This window comes from Triticum aestivum, chromosome 4A (assembly GCF_018294505.1).
Source record: "Triticum aestivum cultivar Chinese Spring chromosome 4A, IWGSC CS RefSeq v2.1, whole genome shotgun sequence".
Lineage (NCBI taxonomy): Eukaryota > Viridiplantae > Streptophyta > Magnoliopsida > Poales > Poaceae > Triticum > Triticum aestivum.
In genome coordinates, this window is record NC_057803.1 from 649,579,003 (window position 1) to 649,606,919 (window position 27,917).

General features: G+C 43.3%; 3 protein-coding genes and 1 pseudogene across 3 annotated transcripts; 2 read left to right on the forward strand and 2 right to left on the reverse strand.

Moving 5' to 3' along the window:
- Positions 1 to 1,040: 1,040 nt before the first annotated feature.
- Positions 1,041 to 3,346, reverse strand: LOC123082878 (probable indole-3-pyruvate monooxygenase YUCCA11; annotated as a pseudogene).
- A 4,047-nt stretch (positions 3,347 to 7,393) lies between these two features.
- LOC123082879 (uncharacterized) lies at positions 7,394 to 9,735 on the forward strand. Its single transcript, XM_044505099.1, has 3 exons — positions 7,394 to 8,007; positions 8,142 to 8,523; positions 9,238 to 9,735. Exons 1-3 carry the CDS (start codon positions 7,510 to 7,512, stop codon positions 9,300 to 9,302), a joined length of 945 nt encoding a protein of 314 aa, XP_044361034.1. The 5' UTR covers positions 7,394 to 7,509; the 3' UTR covers positions 9,303 to 9,735.
- Positions 9,736 to 16,994: 7,259 nt separating this feature from the next.
- Positions 16,995 to 20,245, forward strand: LOC123087868 (protein cornichon homolog 4). Its single transcript, XM_044509989.1, has 4 exons — positions 16,995 to 17,336; positions 18,566 to 18,747; positions 19,576 to 19,698; positions 19,798 to 20,245. The coding sequence occupies exons 1-4, from the start codon at positions 17,271 to 17,273 to the stop codon at positions 19,829 to 19,831; spliced, it is 405 nt and encodes a 134-aa protein (XP_044365924.1). The 5' UTR covers positions 16,995 to 17,270; the 3' UTR covers positions 19,832 to 20,245.
- A 561-nt stretch (positions 20,246 to 20,806) lies between these two features.
- LOC123087867 (enolase 1) lies at positions 20,807 to 23,766 on the reverse strand. The gene is made up of 12 exons (XM_044509988.1): positions 23,627 to 23,766; positions 23,460 to 23,540; positions 23,258 to 23,392; positions 23,079 to 23,147; positions 22,887 to 22,988; positions 22,702 to 22,782; positions 22,539 to 22,613; positions 22,210 to 22,272; positions 22,041 to 22,121; positions 21,493 to 21,543; positions 21,323 to 21,411; positions 20,807 to 21,213 (listed from the first exon to the last, which is right to left on the reverse strand). Exons 3-12 carry the CDS (start codon positions 23,309 to 23,311, stop codon positions 20,994 to 20,996), a joined length of 885 nt encoding a protein of 294 aa, XP_044365923.1. The 5' UTR covers positions 23,312 to 23,392; positions 23,460 to 23,540; positions 23,627 to 23,766; the 3' UTR covers positions 20,807 to 20,993.
- Positions 23,767 to 27,917: the final 4,151 nt, after the last annotated feature.

A 27,917-nucleotide genomic window follows, 5' to 3' on the forward strand; every position in this document is an offset into this window, starting at 1 on the left:
TGAAGACGCATCAGTGATGAGCCTTAACACTGACCGGCCACTCCAGAGCCGTCAGTGATATCGACTCTCAGGCTCAGCAAGATGATTATCACAAACAGACCTAAACTTGGCTAGCTGGTGATAGATTGTCCTAGAAGGTAATCACTTGTCGGCCGCTATATTTGACCCATTTGTGTAGTCTATTGAAATCATACCCTTCAATTTTCCCTTCGGTCAGTATTTCTTTATTCATGAACTATTATAATAAATCTTCACTGCCCCTCCACAATGAAAACTCTAATTGCCCGTCCCTGGCACCACTCTTTCTTCATCTATCTCGACATTGGATTACAGAATAGGGGAGCTAGTCTGCTCAAACTGGATTACAGAATAGGAGAAGAATCGACACTACACTTGAACCAACAAAGTTACTCAAATCCTAATGCTGGAGATGCCTCGTGGTATGCTGCAAAGTGAAGGCAAGGAGAACAATTATGGACAAGGGGAGCGGTCAAACTAGAACAAATATTTTCTTTAAGCCAGGTAATGATAGAAATACGTGTTTCAATAGTACAATGCCACCTTTTCCTAAGAAAGATTATTTTAATTCTTGATTAATATTACTTTGAATGTAGTTCCAAATAAAAGTATGCAATAGAGCTCATATCAGAGATGGCTTGGTACAAAAAAAACATGGCTGATATTTAGACTTATAGACTATCATAGTTTTTTTAAACCGGCCATGTAGTTCATGTTCTACGGAAAAGTAACATGCCTCTCAAGACGACCTCATGTTATCTTAGGGAAAGTACCAAACAATATGGCTTAGTTTCTTCTTAGTTCTATTTGGGTATTTTGAAGAGAATTTTTGTGGATTACAACAAAAATAGGTTTTCTCTAAATAAATCCACTCTTACGTCTTACGAGTTTGTTGTTTCTAGTTACGTGCTGTTGGTACTAGTTCCTGTAGAGATTAATAAGGTTGCTCAAACAACAATATAAAGATTTGTGTATATTTCAACACAAAACAAATATCTAAAGACATTTCAATTAGTGGACACATGTCAACATGATAGAACCCCCACACAAAAAGTTGGCACAATAAAAGTACAATACAATACTTCAAGTATAATACATTATTGCATCCCTTTCAATAAAATCAACTTCACCAAAATAAACACTTAACAACAAACCAAGCTATTGCATTTTCAGAGATCATTTTCAGGATGAATGATCTAGAAAATGTGATGAAGTACTAGGAGAGCCTAATTAAAATATGGCATTTCCTTATTGGTATGGATGTCACTTGCAACAATATTGGCATCATGTGCAATACCAGCCAATCCCCTCCTTGCAAAGCCGACGCTGTAGAGTCCATTTGCACCTTTCCAGTGGTTGGGGAAGTCATTTTTGGGTATGCCATCACTATTTAGCATATTCATGTCGTTCTGCATTTATTAAAATATTTTTATAAGAATATTTTAAAAAATATGATACAATGTTTGGAGAAAATTTCTATACTACTATATATAGTGTATGAGTTTTAAACTTTTGAATCTCAACACCAAAAAGCAGCTTGCCATTCATAGAGTCCATGGTATGGCCCAAAATGTTGGGATTTGTGGCTAAAGTACAGGCTACAATATAGCAAAGGTACTACTGATTTCTAGAACCATTGCTATATTCCAGTGTAGGTAAAGTTCACTTGTCAGCTGTAATCCATCTATGCATGCTGGTCATGGCACACGTATTGGCTGCTGGATCGTGAGAATCTGCAGCATGCATACTAATCATGTCAACGAGAATTGAAAGTTCTGGTGGAGTTTCTTTAAGCTGGTTATAGTATAAGATACTAATTCTAAGCATGTAAAGCTTTACATCCAAAATCGAACGACTACAACAATTGACTCAATGAAGCTTTCCATGCCAAGGTGCAGTGCTTGAAGCAAGCAAGATTTGTATCCGTGAATTGAGATTTGACATGTTGTGCACATACCTGCATACTAGTATGACTATAAGTTGAAACCGATTGTCCTTTTAAGCTAGAAATTTGGTTTGACTTATTTACCATCATACATTATTCATATTACTATGATGTTATATATAAATAATAATAATGGTGTTCTTTCAGATAAATTGAAATGATTGTCTATATACCTTGAGCCATATATTGGCAGTGCTTTTATAACCTGTGGCAAACACAATAGCGTCATAGTACCTCTCATTCCCATCCGCAAACTCTATGAGATTTCCTCGAATGCATGATATTGGACCGAATACCTGTCATACAAAATATTTTTAAATTAGTCTATCACATTCCCCATATAGTATGTGTATATTTGTTTATAAGCATGATTTTGCTCTCACCTTGATATCACCTTTTTTTTATTAGCTTAGTGGTGCCAGTGTCTATGATAGCAGACCGACCAGTTTTTGCTTTTAGGGTGAGTGGACCAATATTAGGCCTCACAATTCCATACTTTGATAAATCACCTAATAAGATATATGCGAGGATCATAAGAATAAGATCTATAAGCTTCAGTGGAAGGTGCCACGTTGAGAGTACCATGCCCAGGTGGATCAACTCCTTTGTCATAACATGCAACTTCACAATTACCCATGTAAGAACTTGTTTAGTAGAACCTCAACCATGATTTTTCTGAGAAAAAACTAAGAAAATAATAGAAGTGGGATCGTGAAATTTACGTACCGGACTACGAATAATGATGGAAGTATTAGCTCCATGCACTGCAAGATCATGTGCAATCTCAAAGCCAGAGTTCCCACATCCAACAACAAGAACGCTTTTCCCAACATAATCATTTCCAGACTTGTAATTTGATGAGTGGATTGTTTCACCAGGAAAGCTTTGTAGGCCAACAATCTCTGGAACATATCCCATACTATTTTCACCTGTTGCTACAACCAAGAACTTGGATGCATACATAGTTGGGCCATCCACCTTGTTATGTGTCGTGACAACCCAACATTTTCTCACCTCATTGTACATGCATGACTCAACTGTAGTATTAAACTTTGGGGATATATTGAAGTGCTTGACATAATCCTCCATATACCTTAAAAACTGATCTTTGGGAAGGTAGGTCGGCGAATCAGTTGGGTATGCCATGTGGGGTAGCTCACAAAACTCTTTGGCGATGTGGAGCTTGAGGCGATCATATGTGTGTTTGTTCCATAACGACACAACACAATCTTCACGCTCAGCAATGATATATGGTATAGAGAGTTTGCTTAGGCATGCTGCTGTGGCAAGCCCAGAAGGACCTGCTCCGACGATGAAAACCTCTACCTTCTCCATGAAAAGACTTGAATATAGGTGTGAAATCAATTTAGGGACACTATTGTGTTAAAGTTGTCCTTGTTGATATGTGTTTTGGTAACACCTATAGCTATTTATATATACTAATATCAAGCGTTACTACATATTACTTTTAGTGGCTTCTTTCTTTCTTCCTTATATGGCTTCTGTCACTTGCTTGTCTCCTTCTTTTACACTTATTGGTCTAGTTGTCTCTATGTGAGGCATTGACATTGTTTTGCACATGTGAGCAAACTGCACCTCTCACAGACAATAGTATAGTTTTGTAAAATTGATAAATATATGTTGTTGTTGTCGATATAAGCATATATTCAAACATCTGATTAGTAAGTGCTTTCAAACAAAGAGTTCTATGTTAATAAGATAATTAGAAATTGCCTTAAAGTTATTCCATGAATTAATGAGAAGTACTGGTACATGATATCGAACAATATTTTCCATGTTTTCTAATTAATTGTCAAGTATTTGATGTGAAGAATAGTGAAAGCATTGAACCGTGAGTAAACAAAATAACTAATTTTTTAAAATATAAAATTATTGATTTTATTGGCATATATATATGCTACTGTATAATTAAGTTTCAAGTGAGATGCTTCTTTTTGTATCTTGCACTTTGGAATAGCTATGCCGATTGATAAAAGAAATACAAATCAAAATATATAGGAAACACACATGTTGCAAAGAGTCGGTGGATGAGAATATCTCCTCATTTTGCATGTTCAGCACAACCCAGAAAGTATGTTTTTATTGGTACCTAGAAAGTGTGTTAATATCGAAAATGGTATATTTGTTGTACGTTGCTCAATACACTTTTCTAAAAAGTGATCACTTTACAAAGAGACTGTCTTTCTTGAAAGTTAACATAAACTAAACTTTTGGGCTTCCATGTATGAACAAATTTAGTTGTTGTTGTTGCTATTTGCATGCATGTATTAATTCCTTTATCAACTTATGTAGTACAAGTAAGAAACTGAAACCAGGTTGTAAAGTATGAAACTGAAATAGCAAGATGTAAAGTATGAAACTAAACCTATAAATATGGACTATCTAATGAGTACATGAACATGTGCATACGTAGCCAATAGTGTGCAAATATTTGGTTGTTTGCTGGTTTTAAGATATCTACTATTACTATTTACTATCAGCACACGTGTATGGCTACCCACAAAATGTGTATCAAACAGTAACCAGGTGCACCATGCTTTTGTTTGTGTGTGCGCGGCTGCAAGCGCGTGTTTGTGTGTAGTAGGTAAGGTTATGGCTTTACTCTCAAGAGATAGGATAGATGATGAGGGCACCGACCTACACTTTGGATGGCTTGCTGAGTGATTGGCCTTCCATCGCAAGAACGAAGATTGGTCTAAACATGTTTTAAGATTTCTTTAGGCTTTTGGTGACTTCTGTCCCTATTGTAAATATTTTGTATGCTTATTTATTTATATAATACACCGTATAAAAATTGTTCTATAGTTCATGGCTCAAAAAAATCTAAATGCATCGGCTCTTACAGGTGAAATTTTCTGTTTCCCGAACAGGTGAGAACATTGCCTTTTTGTATAGAAGAAGAAAATAGATGATTTATGTACAGGGGTGATATGGTTTTGGAAGGAACTTGGTGAAAACTCCCCGACACACACTCATGCAAATTAACCAATACCCTTGCTGGCTTGTGGCGTAGGAAAAACCATCGCCCTCTAGTTGATATCTTCAAAAGTCAGGGCCGCCACCTCGATGTGGTTCATGCACATGCCATAAAAGATGCGGCGGTTCTGCTCTTTACAGATGTTCCAAAGGGTGTATAGAAGCATCCCACTCCCTCTTTGCTTAGATTCCTTGAGTCTGGCATGTTGGATTTGATAGCCCGACACCACGCAAAAAACAATCCTGACCCCTCCCCATCGCACAATCCACCCCTCCTCCTCCACTCTCTTTTCCCACTCCTAGACCCTAATGTTGCCATCACACCCACCTTAGAAAGGCGGCCATACAGAGTGTGTAAACCAATGCATAGAGAATTTCTTGCGATGTTTCACTCATGCATATCCTCGCTGCTGGAGCTTCTGGATCCCTCTCACATAGGTCTGGTGTAACTCCTCACACCAATCTGCTATTGAAATGACTCCTTTCAAAGCTGGTCATGAGCCTAAGCACTTGGGAATTACAACGGATACAACACGATCAGTGTCATTGCTGCAAACATGGGTCGAAGAGCGTTCAGTCGTCCAACACTTGCTCCAGCAGCATCTCCACCGTGCTTGCCAATACATGAAGCTCAATGATGAGAAGAAACGCTCATTTCACAAGTTTTCGGTGGCTGACAGTGTCTTCCCAAAGCTGTAATCCTATGTGCAGACATTGGTTGCCCCTGCGCCAACTATAAGCTCTTTTCCAAGTTCTAGGGGCATTATCCCATCATCGAGAAGATAAACAATGTGGCCTATAAACTGCCATTTCCACCACAATCTTTAGTCCATCATGTTTTTCATGTCTCACAACTCTGACAAGCACTTCTCCCTGGTACGGTTGTTGCTCCTGAACTTCCTATATGTTCCGACGAACTAGAAATTTCCGTGGAAGAACTATAGTTGATGTGGCACCAGAAGAATGGTTCAATGGTGGAACAAGTCAAGGTGCAATGGTCTGGCAATGCAGCGATGGGCACTATCTTGGAAGATTGCGTGATGCTCCAAGACCGTTTCCCAAATTTTGTCGCCTGGGATCAAGCCGCGACTCAAGAAGGGGGGATGTTAACGCCCTTGACCAGGAGGCCCCACTGTCCTCTCCCGCTGAACCCATGGGGTCAACGACGCCTCCTACGCTGCCCGATCCAACGCCTGATCTGGCTCCATCGAATGACCCGTTAGGAACAGACGGTCGACAAACGACCGCGCGCTATCCATGGTCGTTTCGCAATGGGTTCGAAGTCAAATATTTCTCCCAAAACGACCTCGAGCCCCACACTGTAGGGCTCAACATATGTCAACAAGCAGATGGGCATGAGGGACATAGAGCGGCGGCGCGTCTCAACGGATCTAGGGGTGGGTGGTGGGCGACGAATGGGGGAGAAGGCTGGCTGTTGGCGTCATGAGAGCCCAACTCGCTCAAACAATAAGGCTCCAATCATCACATCACATAATTTCATGTCAGACAATTACACAAAGACAAAGAAAGACAAACATCAAAATGTTTTTTAGGTCAACATGCTTATATTCATAAAACAACAAGGTTACAACCAATTCGCGCAGAAACAACTGGAGGGCATGAGAGAATATAACATTGTTGAAACTCTGCAGAAAAAACCTCCAACAACAAAAATATAAAATCAAGAAAGGTTTACAGATTTAAAGAAAAAAAGTTCATCCGTTTGAAAAAATATGTTCATATCTTTAAAAAAGGTTCATCAATTTTGAAAAAAGTTCATCAATTTGAAAAAAAGTTCATTCCAATTGAAAAAAAAGTTCATCAAATTTGAAAAAAGTTCATAGAAATTGAAAACAAGTTCATGTATTTTTAGAAAATTTCATGGAACTGAAAAAAAGTTCACTAATCAAAAAAGTTCATCCGTTTTCAAGAAAAATGTTCATTAAATTTCTAAAAAATACATCAATATTCAAAAAATTTCATCAATCTAAAAAAAGTTCATTAAATTGAAAAAAAGTTCATTAAATTCTAAAGTGTTCATAGAAATTAAAAAATGTTCATGGAATTCAAAAAAAAAGTTCATCCATTTTCAAGAAAAATGTTCATTAAATTTCGAAAAACATCATCAATATTCAAAAAAGTTCATCAATCTCAAAAAAGTTCATAGAATTTAAAAAAATCGTCAACCGGCGCCTAGATGGGCCGGCCCACTGACGGACGCCACAGGCGCCACTTAACGAAATGCACGTTAACTGGCGCCTGTGGCGCCAAATAGGAAATGCCGCACACCAGGGTAGCAAGCGGTACCACTGGTGGTGACTGGCGCGACCCTGTGTGGGTTGGGCCGGGAAAACAGCCTGCAGGCCCACCTTCTGCCAAAGCCCGGGACGGCGACCTTGAAATACCTCGCATTGGCGCCCAGCGTAACCGCCTCAACCAACAGCTTCCGCCTCGCCGTCGCCGGAGCCCCTGCAAACCAAGAACCTTTCATCCCCACCGCCCTCCACCGCGCAGCGCCCACCTCCTCTGCCCTTCATCGCCGGCGACCGATGGATCAGTTCCCAGACCGGCACCACGTGCGGCTGCGGAGCCGCGCGCTCGGCGGGTACCTCCACGCCGCCGACGACGGGGAGAGCGTCGTCCTCCGCCGGAGCCGGGCCTCGCTGAACGCGGCGTGGGAGGTGCACCTCCGCCCCAACGGAGGCCGCGGCGTGCACCTGCTCCTGCACAGCGCCGCCTACGGCCGCTACCTCGCCGCCAACACGGCCGCGCCGGCGCCGCCCGGCCACCGCGGCTCACGCGCAGAGCAGCGCGACTACGACCATCCGGTGGTTCCGGACATCATGTGGGAGGCCGTCAGGGCGGGCTCCCAGGGCGACGTCATGCTCCGCACGGTCGGCGGCCACTACCTCCGGGCCAACGGCAGGTACCGCCGCTGGAAGAACGGCGTCAGCGTCGACGGCGACTACATCACCACCATGGCGCGCTGGGCTGTCGAGCGCATCCCCCGCAGAGAGGGCGCGCCTGCCCTTCCACCCCCGATTCCGGTGAGCTCGCTCGCTCGCCCGCCATGACTCTTCTCGCCTCTCAATTGCAATTCCCGGTCGCATTTGTGCTTCTTTGATCTCCTCAATATTTGTGCCATGACTCTTCTTTGTTCTTTGCGACTCGACTGCTGCAGATCCGCGTCCAGGGGCGCCTCTCCGGGATCATCTTCGGGCGGCAAGAGCGGGATGCATGGCGGACGATCCGGTTCTTCATCGAGAACGGCTTTTCCCAGGGGCTGTACCCGGAGAACGGCTGGCACAACTTCCCGTTCCTCGGGAGGTCCGTCTTCCACCTGAGCGAGGAACTCAGCATTCGCGTCCGCGTCCTCAACGGGAGGCCTGCCCCGCGGCTTCGTCACGTGGTGCCTTCCTTCGGAGAGGCGGACCTGCCCGACGGCTTCGTCATCTGTGTCCGAGCCGGCCGCCACGGGAGGCTCACCCCGCTCGTCGTCGACCTGCCACGCGGCGGCGACGGCGAGACCCTCGAGATTATCGTGGCGCTCTCCGGGACCCAAGGTCAGAGCCTCCCTCTCTCCATGTCACAACTTCTGCACATGACATTCAGATGTGGAAATGGAATGTGTTCGTTTCTGCACATGAGCTGTATTGCCTTCAGGTTTTGTACATGAGCTGTATTGATGATCTCTGAGATTTAGATAGTTGATGTTCTTCCTAGTTCCTACTTCCTACTGATCTTCTTTGGTGAGAAATGCACAGATATTGGTGTAGAAGTAGATACTGTTTACTGTATGAACATGACATTCGGAATCTTACTTTGGTGGAGTGCTAATCTGAGATCATGCTTGAAAGGGATATAATGATAGGTTTTGTTAGGATTGGGACCTGTCTGAAACTTTGAATGGATATAGTCGTAGGTGTCATGTCATGTGGATTTATCAGTCTGTAGATGGTCTGAACTCTGAACCTAGTAGCATGCTTCCGCACTCCTTTTATCGATTCAGATAATTCAGCTGGTCTGAACTTTGAAGATAGTACTAATCTGAAATGCCCATCCAAGTTCAGTCATCTCATTCCATCTTTGCAGAGAATATACTAAGTTACTATCCAGTGAACAAAATTCAGCTTGTATCCTGCTACAATAGATAGTGCATAGAATCTTAGTTTTCTGCACATCATATTGTTTCAGGTTTTGCCTTCATGATGTTATCATTATATTGTTATCGATTATTTGGCTGCCGCCTAACTGCCTCATTGTTTCTGCTGATCCAGTCTATCACGAGCTGCGACACCCCGATGTCGACGCACGTAGAGAAAGATCGGAGCAGGAGTCCTGAAAGTTCACCTGTTCACAAGTTTCGCCGCCTCGGATGCGATGACGGCAGAACTGGACGCCTACTTTTGCCTATGGGAATATAGGTTGAGAAAACTCGGCAACACTCGTGTTTCTTCTGCTAGTTAAATTTGCTCTGTTCCCCTGACAGGCCTCCAAGGGCTGAACAATTTTGTAGTGATGCTGGTCATACTATAGTTGCTGCAGTGTCACTCTTCTGACATTCATCGCTGTGATGCGATTTTCACTGTGTGGTTCCTGCAATGAGTTGATAATTCTGCAACTTTTTGTAGATCATGCATTTTATGATAACTGGAAAATGTAGAGGTTTTTGCAGCGAGCTGATGGTCCTGCATTCCGTTTAGACTATGCATTTCGCGTGTAAATGAAAAACGCGGTCTGTTCTTCCTATGAGCTATCGATGGTGCTTTTAGTTATGCTGTTTTGTGTGTCCGCCAAGGGGGCAGGAAAGGGGTTTCTAATGTGTGAACAAGATTCAGATTTTATCCAGGAGCTCTACATGAAAGCTACTCCAGTTTATACTGTACACACTACACCTTCAAGTTTTGTACATCAGCTGCCTCCTTTGTCTTTTAATGTCTTGTTTTAGCAACAGATTGTTGAGAATTCAGAACAACACCTAAAAACCCAGCAGCTCGTGTGTTTCAGGCTTTCAGCTATCTATTCTGCCCTTGCGGTTCTAAACTTCAGAACCTGTGTGAACAGCTGGGTTTCTCTTAGATGAAGCATCTTTTAATATCAACCCTGATCTGGTGGTTCTTGCTGTGAGCTGAGCACCTGAGTTCAGATGTTTGCTGCTGTCATTTGGTTGTTCTTGCTGCGTTGTGTTCTCTTTAGTAATTCACTCTTTCGCGTGAGATCCATCGTACTTCCTCTGTCCCAAAATATAAGAACGTTTTTGACACTAGTGTAGTTTCAGAAACGTTCTTATATTATGGGATTGAGGGAGTATTTGATAGGGGTTTCGTGAAAAAGAAACGGTCACAAGTTTTTTAAAGCAAATTCACCAAACTGAATTTGCTCCTCTCTCTTACTACTACTATTGGGAAATTTGACCCCCTCAAGCTTAAGAATGTCTGTGAGGCACACACAGGCAACCAAGTGTGTAACTGATACTGTAATATGTACTGTTAATTACCAGATGGCTAGCATTTGCCAGTGATGTTTTTTCTTGTTCCGAATTCTGACGACGGTATATATGGTCACACACTCGGTAGCACCACATCATTCAGCGTGACAACGGCCTGTGGCAGATAGGGATGTAAGCTATGTTCAAGTGTTTTTTTTAAACAAAAGCTATGTTCAAGTTCATACTAGTTGGGTACAGGCGTACAGCAAGACGAGAAGAGAAGAGCTTAATTTTTAGTCGTAGGAGCCAAACAGTTACAAACAAGATACACCGCGCGTTGTTGTGTGAATTGAATGCAGTGATTTCTATGAGATCCCGCAGTATGAAAGAAGAATACTTGTATCAGCAATACTAGCAAAAGGGCCCGTGCATTGAAACGGGAGATAAAAAAATCATAATCTCCAATTGTCATGATCACATTTTGCTGCATCACCAAGATACACTATCACTCTCAATTTCGCGAAGGTATGAACATTTTTAAAAATTCATGAACATATTGAAATCGTGAACATTATTCAAATTCATGAACACTTTTACAGATTTTTGAATATTTTCTAAAATCAACAACATTTTTTCAATTCATGAACATTTTATACTATTTGCAAACATTTTAAAAAAATTGTGATTTTTTTAATTTTATACTATTTGCAAACATTTTTTAAAAATTGTGATTTTTTAACAATTTTTTTGAATTGGCGAACATTTCTAGAATGGATAAACATTGTTTTCGAAATTGGTGGAACAATTTTTGAAATTGACAAACATTTTTTTGATTTAACGAACATTTTTTTAATCAACTACTTTATGAATGAATAAACAATTTTATAAGTTACGAACAGTTTTTGAAATTTTAAAATATTTTTCCTTCATGAACATTTGTCGAATTGGTGAAATTTTGTTCAATTTCATTAACATTTTAATACACTAAGTTTTCAAAAAATCATGAACATTTTTTTATTTCCTGAACATTTGTTTTCACAATTTCGACCAGTTTTTGAATAAACAAATATTTTTTATATAATCACGAACATTTTTTGAATCCACAAAAAATTGATGATGTATTAAAAATTTTATTTCAAAATTCTCATTTTTTTTCAATTTTTGGAACTTTTTAGATTTCCCAAATTATTTGAAGTAGAAAAAAGTTAAATAGAAAAGAAAGAAAAGAAAACTAAAATCAGGGCCGCCCAAAACGGGCACGCTGTGTCTTCCCCCAGCGCACAGAGCGCAGTATAGGAGGATTACCCTGTGTGAAACGTTTTTTATCTACAACTTTGGGGGCAATTTTCGGGACGTACCGCCAGAAGCAATAGCCCCTTTATTATTAGGTATGTATGAGAATTGAAACCAAAGTACATGTATTTTTTATATTGGATTATTATATAGTTGTAAAATATTAATTGAGTATGAGTAGTGTGCATGGTGCTTGTTAGGGGGGGTCTTTTCCCATGGATAATGACATGGTGGAGTGGTATAGTTGCATGATGAGAGGATTAAATTTTGTGAGGTATGCATGGTAGCATGATGAATTGGCATAGTTTCATGTTAAGATACTTGATTTAGTGAGGATGAACTATTTAGGTATATAAGATTTAGAGATTTATAGATGACATTATAGGAGTGGTTTGAGGATTATTTTTCCAGCATGGAGGAGCCATGGCCCCAACTCGCCCTTGCTGGCTCTGTCACTAGTTACGATCTACATCTAGGTTTCTTTGTCCGCATAGTATTTTGGGTCAAAGTTTGACCACACATTTAACTAGCAAAATATTAATGCATGTCATAAAAAATTTTGGAAGACAGAAGTGCATATTACCCCCTCAACTATAGCCCTAGTCTAATATGCACCCCCCAACTTCAATACCGTCTCGTTTACACCCCCCCCCCCTACACTCAAAACCAGGCGCAATTCAACCCTCCCCTCCCTGTTGACCGTTTTTGACATGTTCACTGGGTGAACAGTAAATTCAAAAGAAATAAAAAAATTCAAAAAAATCATTTTTCACCGGGTGAACAGTAAATTCAGAAAAATGCAAAAAAACAAAAAAATTGGTTTTTAAAATTTTTATTTTTTTGACCGGGTGAACAGTTATTCAGAAAAATAAAATAAATTAAAATTTCTGAATTATTTTTGCATGGACGATGTTTGAGTGCGTGATGTTCGTTCCAATTTTTAGCTTGTTCGGACATCTGAATAGCTCTCAGCAAAAAAGACAAATGTGACATTTGTGAAATAGTTAATTGTTCATGTACCGTTTGGGCCGATTTTTTTTTGTTGAGATACCACTCAAATGTCCAAACAAGCTGAAAATTGGCACATACATCACGCACTGAAAAATTGTCCACACAAAAGGGATTCGGATTTTTTTGAAAAAAATAGTATTTTTGTAATTTACTATTCACCCGGTGAAAAATCGAAATCGTTTGTTGAATTTTATTTCCAACTTTTTTTTCCTGAATTTGTTGTTCACTCGTTGAAAAATGATTTTTTTTTGTTTTTTAGTTACTGTTCACCCAGTCAACAGGTCAAAACTGATCAACTGGGTCAAAACCGGTCAACGAGGAGGAGAGGATTGAATTCTGGCTGGTTTTGAGAGTTGGGCGGGGGGGGGGGGGTGTAAAATAGACGGTATTGGAGTTGGGGGTGTATATTAGACTAGGGCTAGAGTTGAGGGGTGTAATATGCACTTCTCTTTTTTTGGAATCATATTTGAATGTAGTTTTTAAATGTATTATTTTGCTACATATAACTTATAGTTTACTAGCATAATGCCCATGCGTTGTTACGAAGCCATAAAAAAGACAACTTGGAGATCATCAAAGGATGATGGTGTATTGGGCTTTACATGGTTCATGATTGGAAAGAGAGCAAAACTGATCGTGGAGTGAGTCAAGCTTTATTTATTTTTTGGTGCGCAACACCTCCCCCTCCCCTGCCTCCCGGGTCGCACGCACGTCCGGCTCCGGGGGCTTCCCCAAACCCTAGGTCCAGCAGCCCCCAAATCCGCTCCCCCGGCAGCTCACTCTGTGCATATGAAAACTGAACCGAAAAACCATGCCGAAAATAAAAACCGAACCAAATAAATTTTACGGTTTTTATGGTTTCTGGTTTTTGTATGGTATGAACTTTTCATACCGATTTGAACTTTGATTTTTATGGTATATACCGAAAAACCGAATAGTTAACCGAATAAATCAAAGTAAAAAATAAATTTATATTTCTTGAGATGAACAACCATACAAGTTGTCATTTTTCTTATACATGAGTCAAATTCCCTACTAAGCACATAATTTTTCTTGTAAGATAGTCATTGTTCTTCTTTTAAAATGCTAAGTACGTCCATAACCATCAATAGATGAATCAGTGCGTGCATATTTACTTACATATATAGTTATATAGTATTTGTGTAAAAGAAATATGTGTTTTGAGTCATAAATTTGCAAATTATTATTATGTCTTTTCAAATTCGCGTCAACTTTGGTTATTATGGTATATACCGAAAACATATCGAAATAATTTGGTATATACCAAAACCGAACAGTATTTTAATTTCATACCGTATTTACCGAAGTATTGATACCGTACAAACCGAAAAACCGTATAAACCAAACCATGTAAACCGAATAAACCGAACGCACAGAGTGACCAGCAGCTGCCGCCGCCGGCGCTGGCGGTGGCGGCCGCGCCCGGCCGTCAAAGGCGGCGGGTGCTGGCGGTGCCCCTCGACGGTCTCCCTTCACGCGGAGTGGGTCGTCCCCTAGGCAGCCATGGTGGTGGGGGTGACCGGCGGCGTGTCTCGTGGTGTTGGTCGCCCGTGCACGGCAGGGCGGTGGATCCAGGCGTGGTGTGCTGCAGGGTGGCGGATGTGGGTGGTGCGCCAGCTGCTGGTGGCGGCGGCGCAAGCCCAACCACAGAGGCGCCGCAGCCAAGGAGGCCCACCCAAGAAGGATCTTGGCGGGCAGTGGGTTGTTGCCTGCCTCCGTGTGAGGGGCGCGGTGTTGCCTCGAGAGGTCTAGCGCTGGGGTGTGCGTGGAGGTGTTGGTCAGATCTGATTCGGTGGCAGTCCCCTAGTGTGGCTGAAGGCCGAAGCGGCGGATTTGGGGCATGGTTGGTAGCGGCTGCTCCTCGTCCGAGTTGGTGGTGGTCTGGGCCACGTTCTCTCGGCAGTGCAGGTGGGGAGACCCATTGCAGCGCAGCTTCGACGGCAATTAGCTGTGGTGACAGCGGTGTGAGGCATCTCGGACAATGATGGTCGAAACCTGCAAGGTGTGGAGATGCGCACCATTACGGATGAAAATCCTGCTCGGTTTTGTCCAAGCCGGCGGCGATGGCACCTGTGGGTGTCATTCCCCTCCCTGGAGGCGTCGTCGAGCTAGTGTGTCATCATTCCCCTCGCTTCTTTGGTGTTGGCAGTTGTCTCCGGGCGAAAGCCTCGATTCGGTGTTGGATCGGTATGATGGTGGCGTCTTCAACGTCGTGCCTCTGTTGGAGCATCGTGCTAGGAGACATGGAGTTCCTAGGTTGCGGTCCTCCGGTGTTCGTCGCTGCCTTGATCGTTCTTCTCTGACGCTATGTATGGTCGTCATTGGCGACTCCAACACGGTGTCTTCCCCGGGCTGTATCGATTTCTGCCATCCTCTCGCCACCTCCTAGGCTTCTAGGGGGATGGTGCGTCGACTTGAGATGCTTGGCGGGAGATGATGTTCTTTGGTGGTGATGACGTCGACAGAGACGCGGCTAGGTGCTTGATTTTGGGTAGGCCTTTTGTGTTGTGGCCATATTGTAATGGGTGGCTGTCCTTGGACTAGCCGGATGTGGAGTTGTGCCATGCTTGTTGTTCGCAACGAGTGGTAGTCATCTTGTACTTGCAATTTTCTTCTTCTATAAAGCTAACGTACGCAATTTGCGTACTCTCGAAAAAAAAGAGCAAAACTGTAATGAAAGATCATGTTGCAGAAAAATCTTAAGCAACCATAATAGGTACTTGGCAAGATTTAGTAAGATAACATTTTGAATTTTGAAGCATAGGAGAACGGGCATGAGTAAGTTGAATGCACAAGATCATAAAATTGCAATCTGTTTGCTCTCTTCTACTATGATATAAAGCTGGAAGAATTCATTGGGCAAAGAAACTAAAATCAATAGTAGAAGAGATGTATCATAGTAGTCAGCAATACATCCCTATTGCTGGGAGACAATGTGTCATAGATGTATCATAGTAGTCAGCAATAGGGATATAAAGCTATGATATAAAGCCGGAAGAATTCATTGGGCAAAGAAACTAAAATCAAAACCATACTTGCATTTAGAATTTGTCTTTTTGCGAGAGTGTTATTCTCACATAGGGATGTATTGCCGACTACAATAGGTAAATGATGTTCAGCATGGAAAACTTGACTCCCCTAAACTTTAAAATTTGAGAAATTAAAGTTACGAAAAACTTGACTCCCCCAAAACATTCAAATTTGAGGAACTAAAATTCTGCACCTAGTGCTTCCCTTAAACTTAACTCTCAATAGAGTTGGGCCCCATGTGCAAGCCTCATTTCATCTCCCTTTCTCCAAATCCACTCTATTTCTCTGCCAACTATGACTTCTACCGAAAAAGGCTTTCGCCCCGCTTTATATATAAAGCAACGACCAACAACAATCCGGTACAAACGCACGCCACCACAACACACGCACACACCCGAGGCAAGATACATAAGCGCTGAGCGCAGCAACACCATCCCAAGCACTACAAGAGCAGCCGGGTCCTCGACCGTGAACACGTCACCGCGAAGAGATGAAGCCGCATATGACGAACCGTGGGCTCCAAGGCGGTGCCAACTATGACTTCTGGCCAGTGGATGATGTGCATGAGATCGCTAGGACCTTCGATAGATGTTGTACCTAAGTGATTTGATAGAGTCTCACTGAGCGCGATGTACCAAGTACGAGGAAGGTGTCGAGAAAGTCGTCCTCCACGGGCAACGGTTTGGCCATTTCTTCGTATGAATGAGTTCTCCTCCATTCTCCTGGTGGCACGATGGTGTGGTATGAGACGACCTGATTTGTCGAACTTGGCGACGACAACCAGCAACGGTGCTTTTAGGTGGTTGCGGGCTTCTTCTCATCGTTGGCTGCAAGTGGCAGGGGTGGCGGCCGACGGTGCTGGTTTTGTGTGGCTAGGCATCCATCTTCCGCGACCCCACACGAACCAGGGATAGAAACGAGAGAGGCAAAGCATCCAGCCCCACAGGCGAAGGTTGGCGCGATGGGTGGACGCCGCCGTAACATGAGGCGGCAAGGCTAATAAGGTGGCGCTCGGAGAAACTGGCTGAGGAGGAGAGAGCGGTGGGAGGAGGGAGAGCTCAGTGAAAATGCATTTTAGTTGAAATTGTGGTTGAATTTGTCGAGTTTAGTTGTAATTTGTCCAGTTTAGCTGTAATATGAGGAAAATCCAGGTGTAAAACCGGCGAGACACGCTTTGACCCAGAAGGGCGAGATCTGGACGCCCTCGGGAAGAAGCGACGCACATTCCCTGCGGTGAAAAGCAGCTCTCGCCGCACGCAGCTCACTTCCATGTTCCATCTCATCTCGCCCCTCCCTTTCCACCATCTCCAGTAAGTTTGGGCCTCGCTTTCCTTCCCGACCCGACCCAGCTCGCAATCGCAAGCCACACGCATCGGGTTTCCCTCAGCGCAGCGATCTCACCTCCCTGACCCGCTCCCTCCTCCCGCGTCACGTGTCCTCACAGCTCACCCCGCCGGCGGCCGGCCGCAGCGGCGCGCCCCCGACCCCCGACCCCCGACCAGGCGGAGCGCGGCCAGGGCAGGCGAGATGGTCTTCGTCTGGCTCGCCGCCTTCTTCCTCGTCGTCACGCTCATCGTGCTCGTCATCTTCCAGGTGAGCGCCCCCCCGCCCCGCCTCGTCTCCGCTCGCGGTCGGCTCCCCTGGGCCCCGGCGCGATCTCGCCTTGTCGTCTGTTAGCCCCCTGGCGACTCTGCCGAGATTTTGGGAAGGGGTGGGCGGCGGATTCACGCCTTCTCCCAGCCGAATTCTCCGGCGATCCGGGGTTTGGAGAGGGGCTTTCTAACCCCGGATTGCGGATTTGGAGCTTCTGGTTGGCTCGCTGGATAGCGCAGGAGCGCCAGGGGATTGGGTGCTGCTGCGTGTCCTGCTCCTGGTGCTGGTTCCTGCGCGGTGTCTGCGTCCAGATCTCCACATGTTCGTCCTGCGTTAGCCTGCAGTAACCCAGAATTAACGCCCGGCAACCGTCGTTTCTAGTCTTGCAGCTCTGAAAATCTCAGTTTCAGTTCTGAAAGTCGATTTCATTTGTTTTGTTGGTAGACGCAGTAGGTGCTCCGTTAGGTATTTAGCACACAGTATGTTCAGTAAAAAAAAAGAATTGATCTTTATAAGGTCGTACTGACGATTTTGTTGTGGTGCCGTTTGTTCACCAAATGTGCAATCAAGCTCTTGTCCCAGTTTGGTAGGGCTATACGAGTTCCACCCTCTATCCTGCTACTTGTTAGTCTATCATGATACCTCTAGAGATCAGATCAGGTAGTGGATGGTTATCAACTTAGAATATCTTTGCAGCTTGCTTGATGTGAAACATTCCGTGTTCAAGTGCCTGATCTTTGCCCTTAGATTGGGTGAGGTATCTAGCTTTTCTACTGCCTTTTCCCAAACCTTCTCTTTTTGTCACTGTATACTTTTCCCGGCTCCATTTTCTGCCTTCCTTTATCTAGCTTTTGTTACTGTATCCTTTTGTTGGTTCTAGCTGCAACTTATTCTGTGCTTAGATGCGCCCTTCATGGGAGATGAACGTTTTCAGCAAACTAGTTTTGATTTTCTTGTAGGACAAAGGGAAAATCGTTGATATATATCTCCATTGATTTTGATTGCCGAGTTGTTTTGGCATTTAGTATTTCCTAATGTTCCTGATTAAACATAGAACCTGACTACTTTTGTTTCATGTGAAGTGGATCGTTCATCCTTGCTTATATTGCTTTCAGTGGAATCTGCATGGCTCATTACTCATGTTTAACGTTTTAATCAACAACATTCATAATAAGTAAGCTTGGCCAGAAAGTTATTCTTGCTCCTGACGATGTGTGTTTCTTTTACAGTTGATGTGCTTGGCAGATCTGGAGTTCGATTATATCAACCCGTTTGATTCATCCTCTCGAATCAATAAAGTGGTTATGCCAGAATTTATAGTGCAAGCACTTCTAAGTGCATTATTCCTCTTATCTGGGCACTGGGCGATGTTTCTGCTTTCTGCCCCAATGGTGTACTATAATTATACATTGTAAGTGACTCTTGTCTTCTGTTTGCCTTACAATTTTTTAAACAACTGATATGTTTCCTCCAGGCTGTGGTCAGTATATTGTTTATTGAACACTAGCTGCTACATAACGTACCATGCATAGTTTAACAAATTAACTGGAAGTTCGAAATAGTAATATGCTTCAACTGAACACTGATACATCTATTTTATATTTCTATGTGCTGTTAGACTGTTAGCTTTGATAGAAATATTTAGTGATAAGGACCCAAGTCTTCTCCTGCTTCAGTCTTTTGTACTTTACACATAATGTTCTGAAGGTGTTTTCATGATCTAAGTTCTTGGAAATTATTTTATTTTTCCTATGATATTTGGATGCACCTAAGTGCTGTGCCTGTGCTACAATATCGTCATGTTAGTTGGTGTGAAAATCTATGAAGGGTAGATTTATTTAATGGGCTTGCAAATATGGCGTCACTAGTTGGAATCAAGCAGCTAGTCATATACAGCTGCAAATTATACCTAACCTAAAATTGGCAATACATGCTCTGCAGCGAAGTTAAGAACATGACCTGCACCCTTAAAATTCTGATTTTGTCTCCATATATATATTGACTTTGGGACTTCAGGGCACTGACCTGCTGTCAGATTAAGGTCATTCACACACTTACTGTTTGTACTATCTGAATAACTTCTTTACAACAGAACATGGTGTCACACATAACCCTACTAAATCCGTTTTTGAACTAATAATTAGCTCTACTTGGTTGGGATGTACTCACTTCAAGTTTTGCATGCGCCTTTCTTGGTTTTATATGTTGCGAATAAGTGTAACCTTTTTTGTCTTTGCAGGTACGAGCGGCGGCAGCATCTTGTAGATGTGACAGAGATATTTAACCATCTTTCACGGGAGAAGAAGCGCCGTCTTTTTAAGATAGCTGCTCTTATCGTCCTCCTATTCTTGTCCTTGTTCTGGTAAACATAGCATATACCTGCATTATTTGCTATTCACTGCAAGTCTGCAACCAGCAAAGAAGGAAAATAACCGCCTCTTGTTTCTGTGCTTGTCTGCAGGATGATTTGGAGTGTACTGGAGGAGCACGAGTAGAATGAGAGAAAACACTGTGATTGTGATAGCTCAACCTGGTTCTGCAGCCGTTAGTTAGGTATTACGACGTGGTCCTCGTGGCCTGCTGAACACCTACTCCGATGCCGTTATTGTTCATATGAAAGCCCTTTTGGATAAATTTAGGGTGTCATGGAGAAACGATGCAAGCAGAAGGGCGAAGACTACGTGTCCGAGGTGCTGTTTGTTGCTCGCGCCTAGTGTGAAATCTCCTGCTGTTGTAGCGTGTAACATAACATGTAAGTTAGGAGCCACTCCCTCCTGTTTATTTGATCGTGCATCCGTTCATATGGGGCAAAGTAACTGCTGCGCCCAACTGTGCATGGTTTTATTATGACCGACATTCTGTGTTTTGTGTTGCGTTGCACCGTTAAATGCTGTCGATTATGTTGATCCTGTGGTCGATTTGTGTAGTAGTTGATTTATGGGTATCCAAGCAGAGTAGGCATTTCAGTTTGGAGTGCAATCAGGAGTGCTCGGTCTATGTTTCAGTTGATTCATCAGTACCAAGTGGTATAGATTTTCATTTATGGATGCATTTTGTTTCAGTTTATTGATAAGTACTGTAGTATACAGTAGCAAGTAGTACAAGGTTTGTCGGAAAATACACAGGGGCTCCCAATCTGAAATTTGGGGATATCAAACTGGAGTCCGCAATCTACTCCTGTGTGAAGTTTCGTGAAAAAAATACCCCTGTGCAAATAAAAATCCATCCAATCATTTTCTTCTATAAATAGATTTTTTCTGTGTTTTTTGCCATGTTTCTTGACATTTTTTCATGAAATTTCAAATTAGATCAGAAACCCAAGTTTAATCTAAAAATCCCATTTTTTTTTTCAAATTTCTCGGTATTTTTTTGAACTTAATGTAGCACCCATGTTCGTGGTGTTATCCTCTGCGCATAAACAAGGTTCGTGGTGTTATCCTCCGAGCATAAATAATTAGCTGAACTTGCCAGAAGAGTAGAAACTGTTTTATTTAAGAGGAATGAAAACACACCGCTAATCTGCCCATCGGCAGAACAGGAAAACCGTATGAGTAATGACAAGAGCAGTAATAATAGAAAAGAAGCCTCTGAACACAGAACATGTAGCATGTGGAAACTGGAAAGATAACTATGGCGTCGCCACTGTAACCCTGAACTTCATGCCGCCCATATGTATACCTGGTTGTATTTGGCCAGACGCTCGGACCTGCAGGGAGCTCCAGTCTTGATCTGGCCCTGCAACAAGCAAGCGGAGAAAGATATGACCATGGTGTCACCCAATGCAGTAAAAAGTGTAAGGATTTGAAGCTCTGTTTCAGCCGAAGGCGTGGCCAGGCCGACCGAGAGGTCGGCGATGAAGGTGTCCTCTGTCTCACCACTGCAGAGAGCAGAAAATAATGTTCAGTGCAAACGGATCATATCACAATTGCAAAACCCTTTCGCCAAGAGTGGGTTGAGAAGCTTTGCAAATTTGCAGCGCTTATTACCTCCTGTGGCTCGCCATCACTCCCCACCCGGCGCGCTTCGACATGCTCACGGCCTCGATGCTCTCAGTCACCGAGCCTATCTGATTCACCTGTTCATTCCATATAAACAGAAGTGCTATTATTAGCATTATGGTTCTTTAAGAAAAGTGCTATTATTAGCATTATGCTACCTTGAGGAGAAGGGCATTGCAGGTCTTCTCACTGATCGCCTTGGCAACCCTCTGCAGAATCCAAACAGGCACCGGTAAAGCTCGTAAAAATGTTCTTCTCTGGCAAATCCAGTGATATGCTGGTGATATTTAGCTTACCGTGGGGTGAGTAATTGACAAAAAACTACCACATTTCACGTAACCGTCCCACAGAACTACCACATTTTGAAAAGTGACCAAAAACTCCAATTTAACGCTGATTTCGTGACAAAAAACTACCATATCGAGTTGATGACTGATTGAAGCGTTTTAAACGAGTTTCTGACAGATGTGGCCCACCGGTCAGGACGGCAGCCGCGCTAACGGCTAACGGCGCTCCTGATAGGTATCTGCAGTATATGTTAAGCCTGTTAAACAATACTATATACTACAGTATATGTTAAACAATACTATATACTACAGTATATGTTAAGCCTGTTTTTTACTGACACAAACTCTGATAGGTATCTGCAATTGCACAAAGGGCAGTTGAGCATTATGAGAACAGGGGAGCAAGGTGGAGGTCTTACATCCTCCTTGAAATTCAGGTCATAGGTCTGGTCCTTCTCGCTGTATAATTCAGAAGCAGCAACATCCATTCCAATGACCACCTGCCACACGTAGATAAATTCAATGTTATACAAGAATAAATAAATCTAATGGCTGAAACATGATCTAAGCAAAGAGGGAAAAAAATACCTTTCCAGTGTAGCCAGCCTTGGCTATAGCTGCCTTCAACAGTTCCAGGCCCTCCTTGTTTTCCTGAATATATATGTGACGTTAGAAAATCGTATGTCGGCATTTGGATTCATCGTATTCGTCAGCTTCCTACCGGTGCCTACGACTTGTTTTACTCCCTCCGTCCCAAAATTATTGTCTTAGATTTATCTAAATACGGATGTACCGTATTTAGATAAATCTAAGACAAGAATTTTGGGACGGAGGGAGTACTATGTAGTCTGTACTCAGCTTCCTACCAGTGTCTACAACTTATTGATACAAGAGAGAAACAAGTGGGTCTGTCTTACCTGAATGTTAGGTGCAAAGCCACCTTCATCCCCAACGTTTGTAGCGTCTTGGCCATACTTCTTCTTGATTATGCTCTGCATACAAAATATGTCAGCATTCATCCCAACTGCAAATTTTCTGAAGTTCAGGGACATGATCAAAAGGGTTAGATGTTGCGTTCACCTTGAGGTGGTGGTACACCTCAACTCCCATCTTCATGGCCTCCTTGAACGAGGCGGCGCCGGTCGGAAGGATCATGAACTCCTGTGTGTACACCAATTACATGAGAATCATCACATTTATCTGAAACATGTTCTGAAAATTCCATTTATTCATCCATGACCTGCAACTCCAAGCAGTATCCTTACCTGCATGGCGAGCTTGTTCCCGGCGTGAGAGCCTCCGTTGATCACATTGAAAGCAGGCACGGGCAGCACGAGGGTCTTGTTCCCCGCAAGGTTTGCAATGTGCTGCAAACAGATGACACTAACAGCTTCAGTATACTACATCATCTAGTAATTCAACTGATGGCTTGTGTAGGTGGTTGAGTTTTCGCAGACCTGGTAAAGAGGGATCTTCTTGACCATGGCACCGGCCTTGCACACCGCGAGGATGGCGTTTGCCCCGAGCTTTTCATCGCATCCAAAGGAAAGAAATTTAAATCAGTATGAAAAGTGAACATGTTTTTTGAGAACTTATGCAGTGTCAGAATGAATAATCATTCGATGATGACGTATACCTTTTGTTTGCACCAGCCCCACTCGTTGGAGGTCCCGTCGAGCTGCTGGACCATGAAGTTGTCGATGTCGGTCTGCTCCGTCGGGTCCTTCCCGATCAGCGCCGGCCCGATGATGGCGTTTACGTTGTTCACCGCCTGAAATTCAGAGATGTCAGCGTCGCTCAAGTATATATGCAGTAACTGTGACTGGTGAACGACTAACCTTGAGGACACCTTTGCCGAGGTAATCAGAGCCCCCGTCCCTCGTAGATCCAAGGCTTCCGTCACTGAGGCCAATATCCACCTGAACCCAGATCAGTTAGTTTCAGAGAAACAGGGGAAGGAACGTGTTCAGAACAGAACAAATAGCGATGAATTCTTGCTGGGTACCTCGACGGTTGGAAGATCTGCCGCGCCTTCACCGACTGGATCGTCGTCGCCGCCGCCATGGATGCTGTCTCAAAACCTTGGATTCGCGTACGTGTCTGTTCGTTTATGGCTGTCTGTATGCGCTTGCACTTGAGGCGGGGTGGTCTGGCCTGGCTACTTGTAGTCGGATCCGGCTTGCCTTGCCTGCTCCCTTCCCATGCTCCCATCTGTGCTCTCACTTCATCTACGGCTGTTATTTTTTCTTTTTTTTTCTAATCTAATCATCTTTTGTAGTCGGGGTGAAGTGGCGGTGTCGGGGCCCACTTGCCAGCGTTTCGCCGGACCTGTGGTCGGTGCACGTGTCTTGCCTGGGTTTGGTTGCTTGGAGGAGGGGGCAATACAGAATGGACTTGGGAATTAAGTTAGGCGTACATACGCATGTCTGCTTGATTTCCAAGCCCGCGGTTATTTTTTTCCCCGGACAGGTTTGGCATTCACGCTGCGATTCTGTCGTGTTCAACAAGTCTACGATGATTCTGCTACCACTTATTTTGACGGGTAATTCTACTGCTACTTTGCATGAGTGCCTTGCAGAAAAGGAGCTGCCCTAAAAATGCCGTGGTAATATATTTTTTGCGAGAAAACTTTCATTCTATTAATTAACTGTCAAGATAGTACAAAAAACACTAGCAGTATGAATTACATCCAAGTCAGTAGACCACACAGTGACACAAGCACGGGAAGCGAGCCGAAGGGGCGCCACCGTTATCATCCCTCCCTCATCCTAGCCGAACAAACATTTTTTTGTAGTAGACAATCGGCACGTTGTCGTGTTAAGGCCCCATAGGACCAGCACGCTAGAACGACAACCACCGCCGATAAAGAAAAGCATAGATCGGAAGGATCCAACCTGCAGCGACATAGACTAACGAAGACCGGATCCACCAAAGACACACGCCGACCGTATCACATGAGATCCGCCGGAGGCACACCTCCGCACGCCCTTCGGTGACGCTACAAACATCGCTGGGACTAAACAACGAGCTCAGCGATGCAGAGGCCGGGGGGCAATCTCCTTTTTGTAAAAAGGTGAAACCATTTTCATTTCAATTTGTTTTCGGGTGCAAAAGGATGGAAGATATGTTGTATTACTTCCATCCCAAATTACTTGAGTTAGATTTGTCTAAATATGGCTGTATTTAAACATGTCTATATACAGCTGTATTTAAACAAATCAAAGACAAGTAATTCGGAACGGAAGGGTTATTTAGATGTGTGAACTTTTTAGCGAGGTGGGGCACTATGGTTAGGTCGGGTTAGGCGGCTCAGTTCTCTTGGAAGTTAATGAAAGCGAGGCCAAGAGAAACTTGCACTCCTCTGCCGCGGTGAGCCAATGAGGAGTGCAACTCTGTGGGAAGTACGTACGTAGCTGGTAATAATCAACCTCTACTTTCATCGTAGGGCCGGAATCTCGAACCTTGGTCCGGACAGATACATCGGGTGACTGTGACACACAAACTTGAGGCTTATACTAAAAAAATATAGTAAAAACCAAGTGGTGTGTGTAGTAGTGTTCCTGATGAAAAGTCAAGACGATATGCTCTCCTCATTTCTTTTCCGTTTTTGCCATTATGTGCAGCAGTAGCGTTCCTGATGAAGTTTTTCCTCTGGTTTCCGCTGCTGTCGAAAACCGTTTCCCCCTTTACTATCTCTCTTGCCCAAGGACTGGAACAGAGGAAAATTCCATCAGTGAGCAGATGCTCTGTATGCAGATATATAGATGCCGACTTCAGTAGTAGGTTGGTCAAAAGTTTGTCAAAATTTGTTGGCCAGCTATATTTGTTGGCTAGCCAGTGTTTTGGGCTTCTGAGATTATTACTCTACCATGTTTAGCTCGTGTCAACTTCCATTCTCTGATTTCCGCAAAGAGAGAGCAGGTTTTGCAGCATGCTCTGTTGCGTCAAGCTGGCATCATCCTAACAATGCCTAGGGTCTAAATTTTACTATTATCATTTTCTCAACAATGGATCCCACTTATAGCAAATATATGAAGGGGCTGAGGGCGATAGCAAATATGATTTGTCAAAACAGAAGCTATATTGTTGGATAGCTAGCCAAGGATTAGGGTTAGCATATACAATTACAGCAATCTGCATATGTTGTGTGTTGGATCAAGTGAAGATTATGAAAAAAAATTCTGCTAATCCGTGAGACCTGATCTCATAGAATTTTTTCCATATATATAGTTCGTTGTCCTGTCCATCTCAACCCTTCCATTCTCTCAACAGGTTTTCCAGCATGCTCTGTTACGTCAAGCTGTCGTCATCCTCAAGTCCGAGCTTAATAATTATCATTATTTTTCAGCAATAATGGATTCGACATCCTTGCAAATATATAAGAGGGCGGTAGCGAATTCAACCACGCCTTTTCCTTGCAATTATTATGCAGACATTACTCTATTAGTTCAACCATGCAAGAAGCTGTGTGTGCTTTTGTACTGATTTGTTCGTAGAGATTAGGTTACGTTCCTCTATTATGACATGTCACGTCATGTCGTCTTCAGAGTTATTTACCAAAAACCACCACAGTTGAGCCTTGGGTAACAACTTGATATCAAATTTGTGTCGGGGCACAAAAACTACCGAGACTACGCCTAACCTGTACCGCGTAGCACTGATTGTTGAATTTACTCACGAAAACAATAGTTCTGACCTATTGGGCCCACTTGTCGGGCTGACGTGACAAAGGCTAAAAAATTGGCCAACTGACGTGGCCAAAAAATGAGTTGCGGCCAGAGAATGGCGGCGTGCACTAGAAGGTCTTCTTTATATCAGTTTTTTGTTGGGGCATTCATTCGAGCACCTTCCGGGCGACCAGAGAGCTGCGGCCAGAGAACGGCGGCGTGCTTCCCGCATCCCGAGCCCTCACCTGCTTCCACCCGACGTCGCCATGGGTGCTCTGATCTACGGAAAGACAGAGATCATCGCCGCCCCCAAGTGTTGTGCATAGTCCCGAGCATCTCGATGAACTCCAACGGCACCATGGCGACATCCCTCGTGAGCGCGCCAGTGAGCAGGAGCGCGAGCAGCGCGGCAGGGCGCTTGGTGAGCTGCGCATCGGTGTCAGGCTGGAGAACACGACGAGGCCCTTGGTGAGCAGCGCGGCGAGACCCTCCGGCGTGGCGCGGCGTGGACCTGGCGTTGGCATCCGTTTTTGATCGTCGGGTCCGGGCGCGGCAGCCGAATGGCGTAGGCGAGGAGCTTCTTGTGTGCTCATGGGGCGAGTAGGAAAGGAGACAGAGGGGGAGTGGAGGTGGGGGATTAGTCTTCGCCACGTCAGCCAACAAGTGGGCCCAATATGTCAGAACGACTGTCTTCACGAGTAAATTCGACAATCAGTGCTCCGTGTTACAGATTAGGCGCAATTTTGATGGTTTTTTTTGCCCTGCACGAATCTGATACCAAGTTGTTACCCTAGTCTAAACTGTGATGATTTTGGCTAAATAACACTCACCTTCAGGTTCATGCGCAGTTTTTATCCTTTTGTTTGGCGGATTATGCTTTGATTTACGCTGACGTTCAGAGCAATCCTTTGTTTTGTTTTTTAATTAAGGGAATAATCCTTAACCTGCTTCTCCTCCGGCATGAGGATGGTTAGGGCGATGACGACGATGATAACAAAAACTAAATGGGCTGGACATTCAAAATGAAAAAAATGGATGGGCTGGAGCTAGTTGGTTGTAAAAGAGCAAACGGCCCATATTCTCCGGCATGGGCCTCTTCTGGGTTATTTTGCACGAAAGAATAGGTTATGTACGGTTTGACTGAAGCTTGCCTCCTTTCGATTTCCTTTGCTTTCTATTCTTCTGTTTTTGTTTCTGTGTTATTTATTTTCGTTTCGTTTCGTTTCGTTTCTTTTCCCTTTTCCCTTTTCCTTTTTCCCTTCTTTTTTAATCTTTTTTTCCTTTTTCGTGTATTATACAAGTTCATTGAGTGGTTATATACAAACATCCTCATTTTATATTTAAGGAAATGTTCGCCCTATATTAAGAAAAATTTGAAACTATTTTTAAAAAGGTTCATCATGTATTTTTTTCTAAAACTCCGCATACATAAAAAAATGTTCAATGTGTATATAAATATTGTTCAGCTTGTATCACAAAAATGTTCATCATGTATTTTAAAATTGTTCAGCATATATCACAAAAATGTTCAATGTGTATTTACAAAAAATGTTCAATGCATATTTAAATATTGTTCAGCATATATCACAAAAATGTTTAGCGTGTATTAAAATTTTCAGGGTATATTAC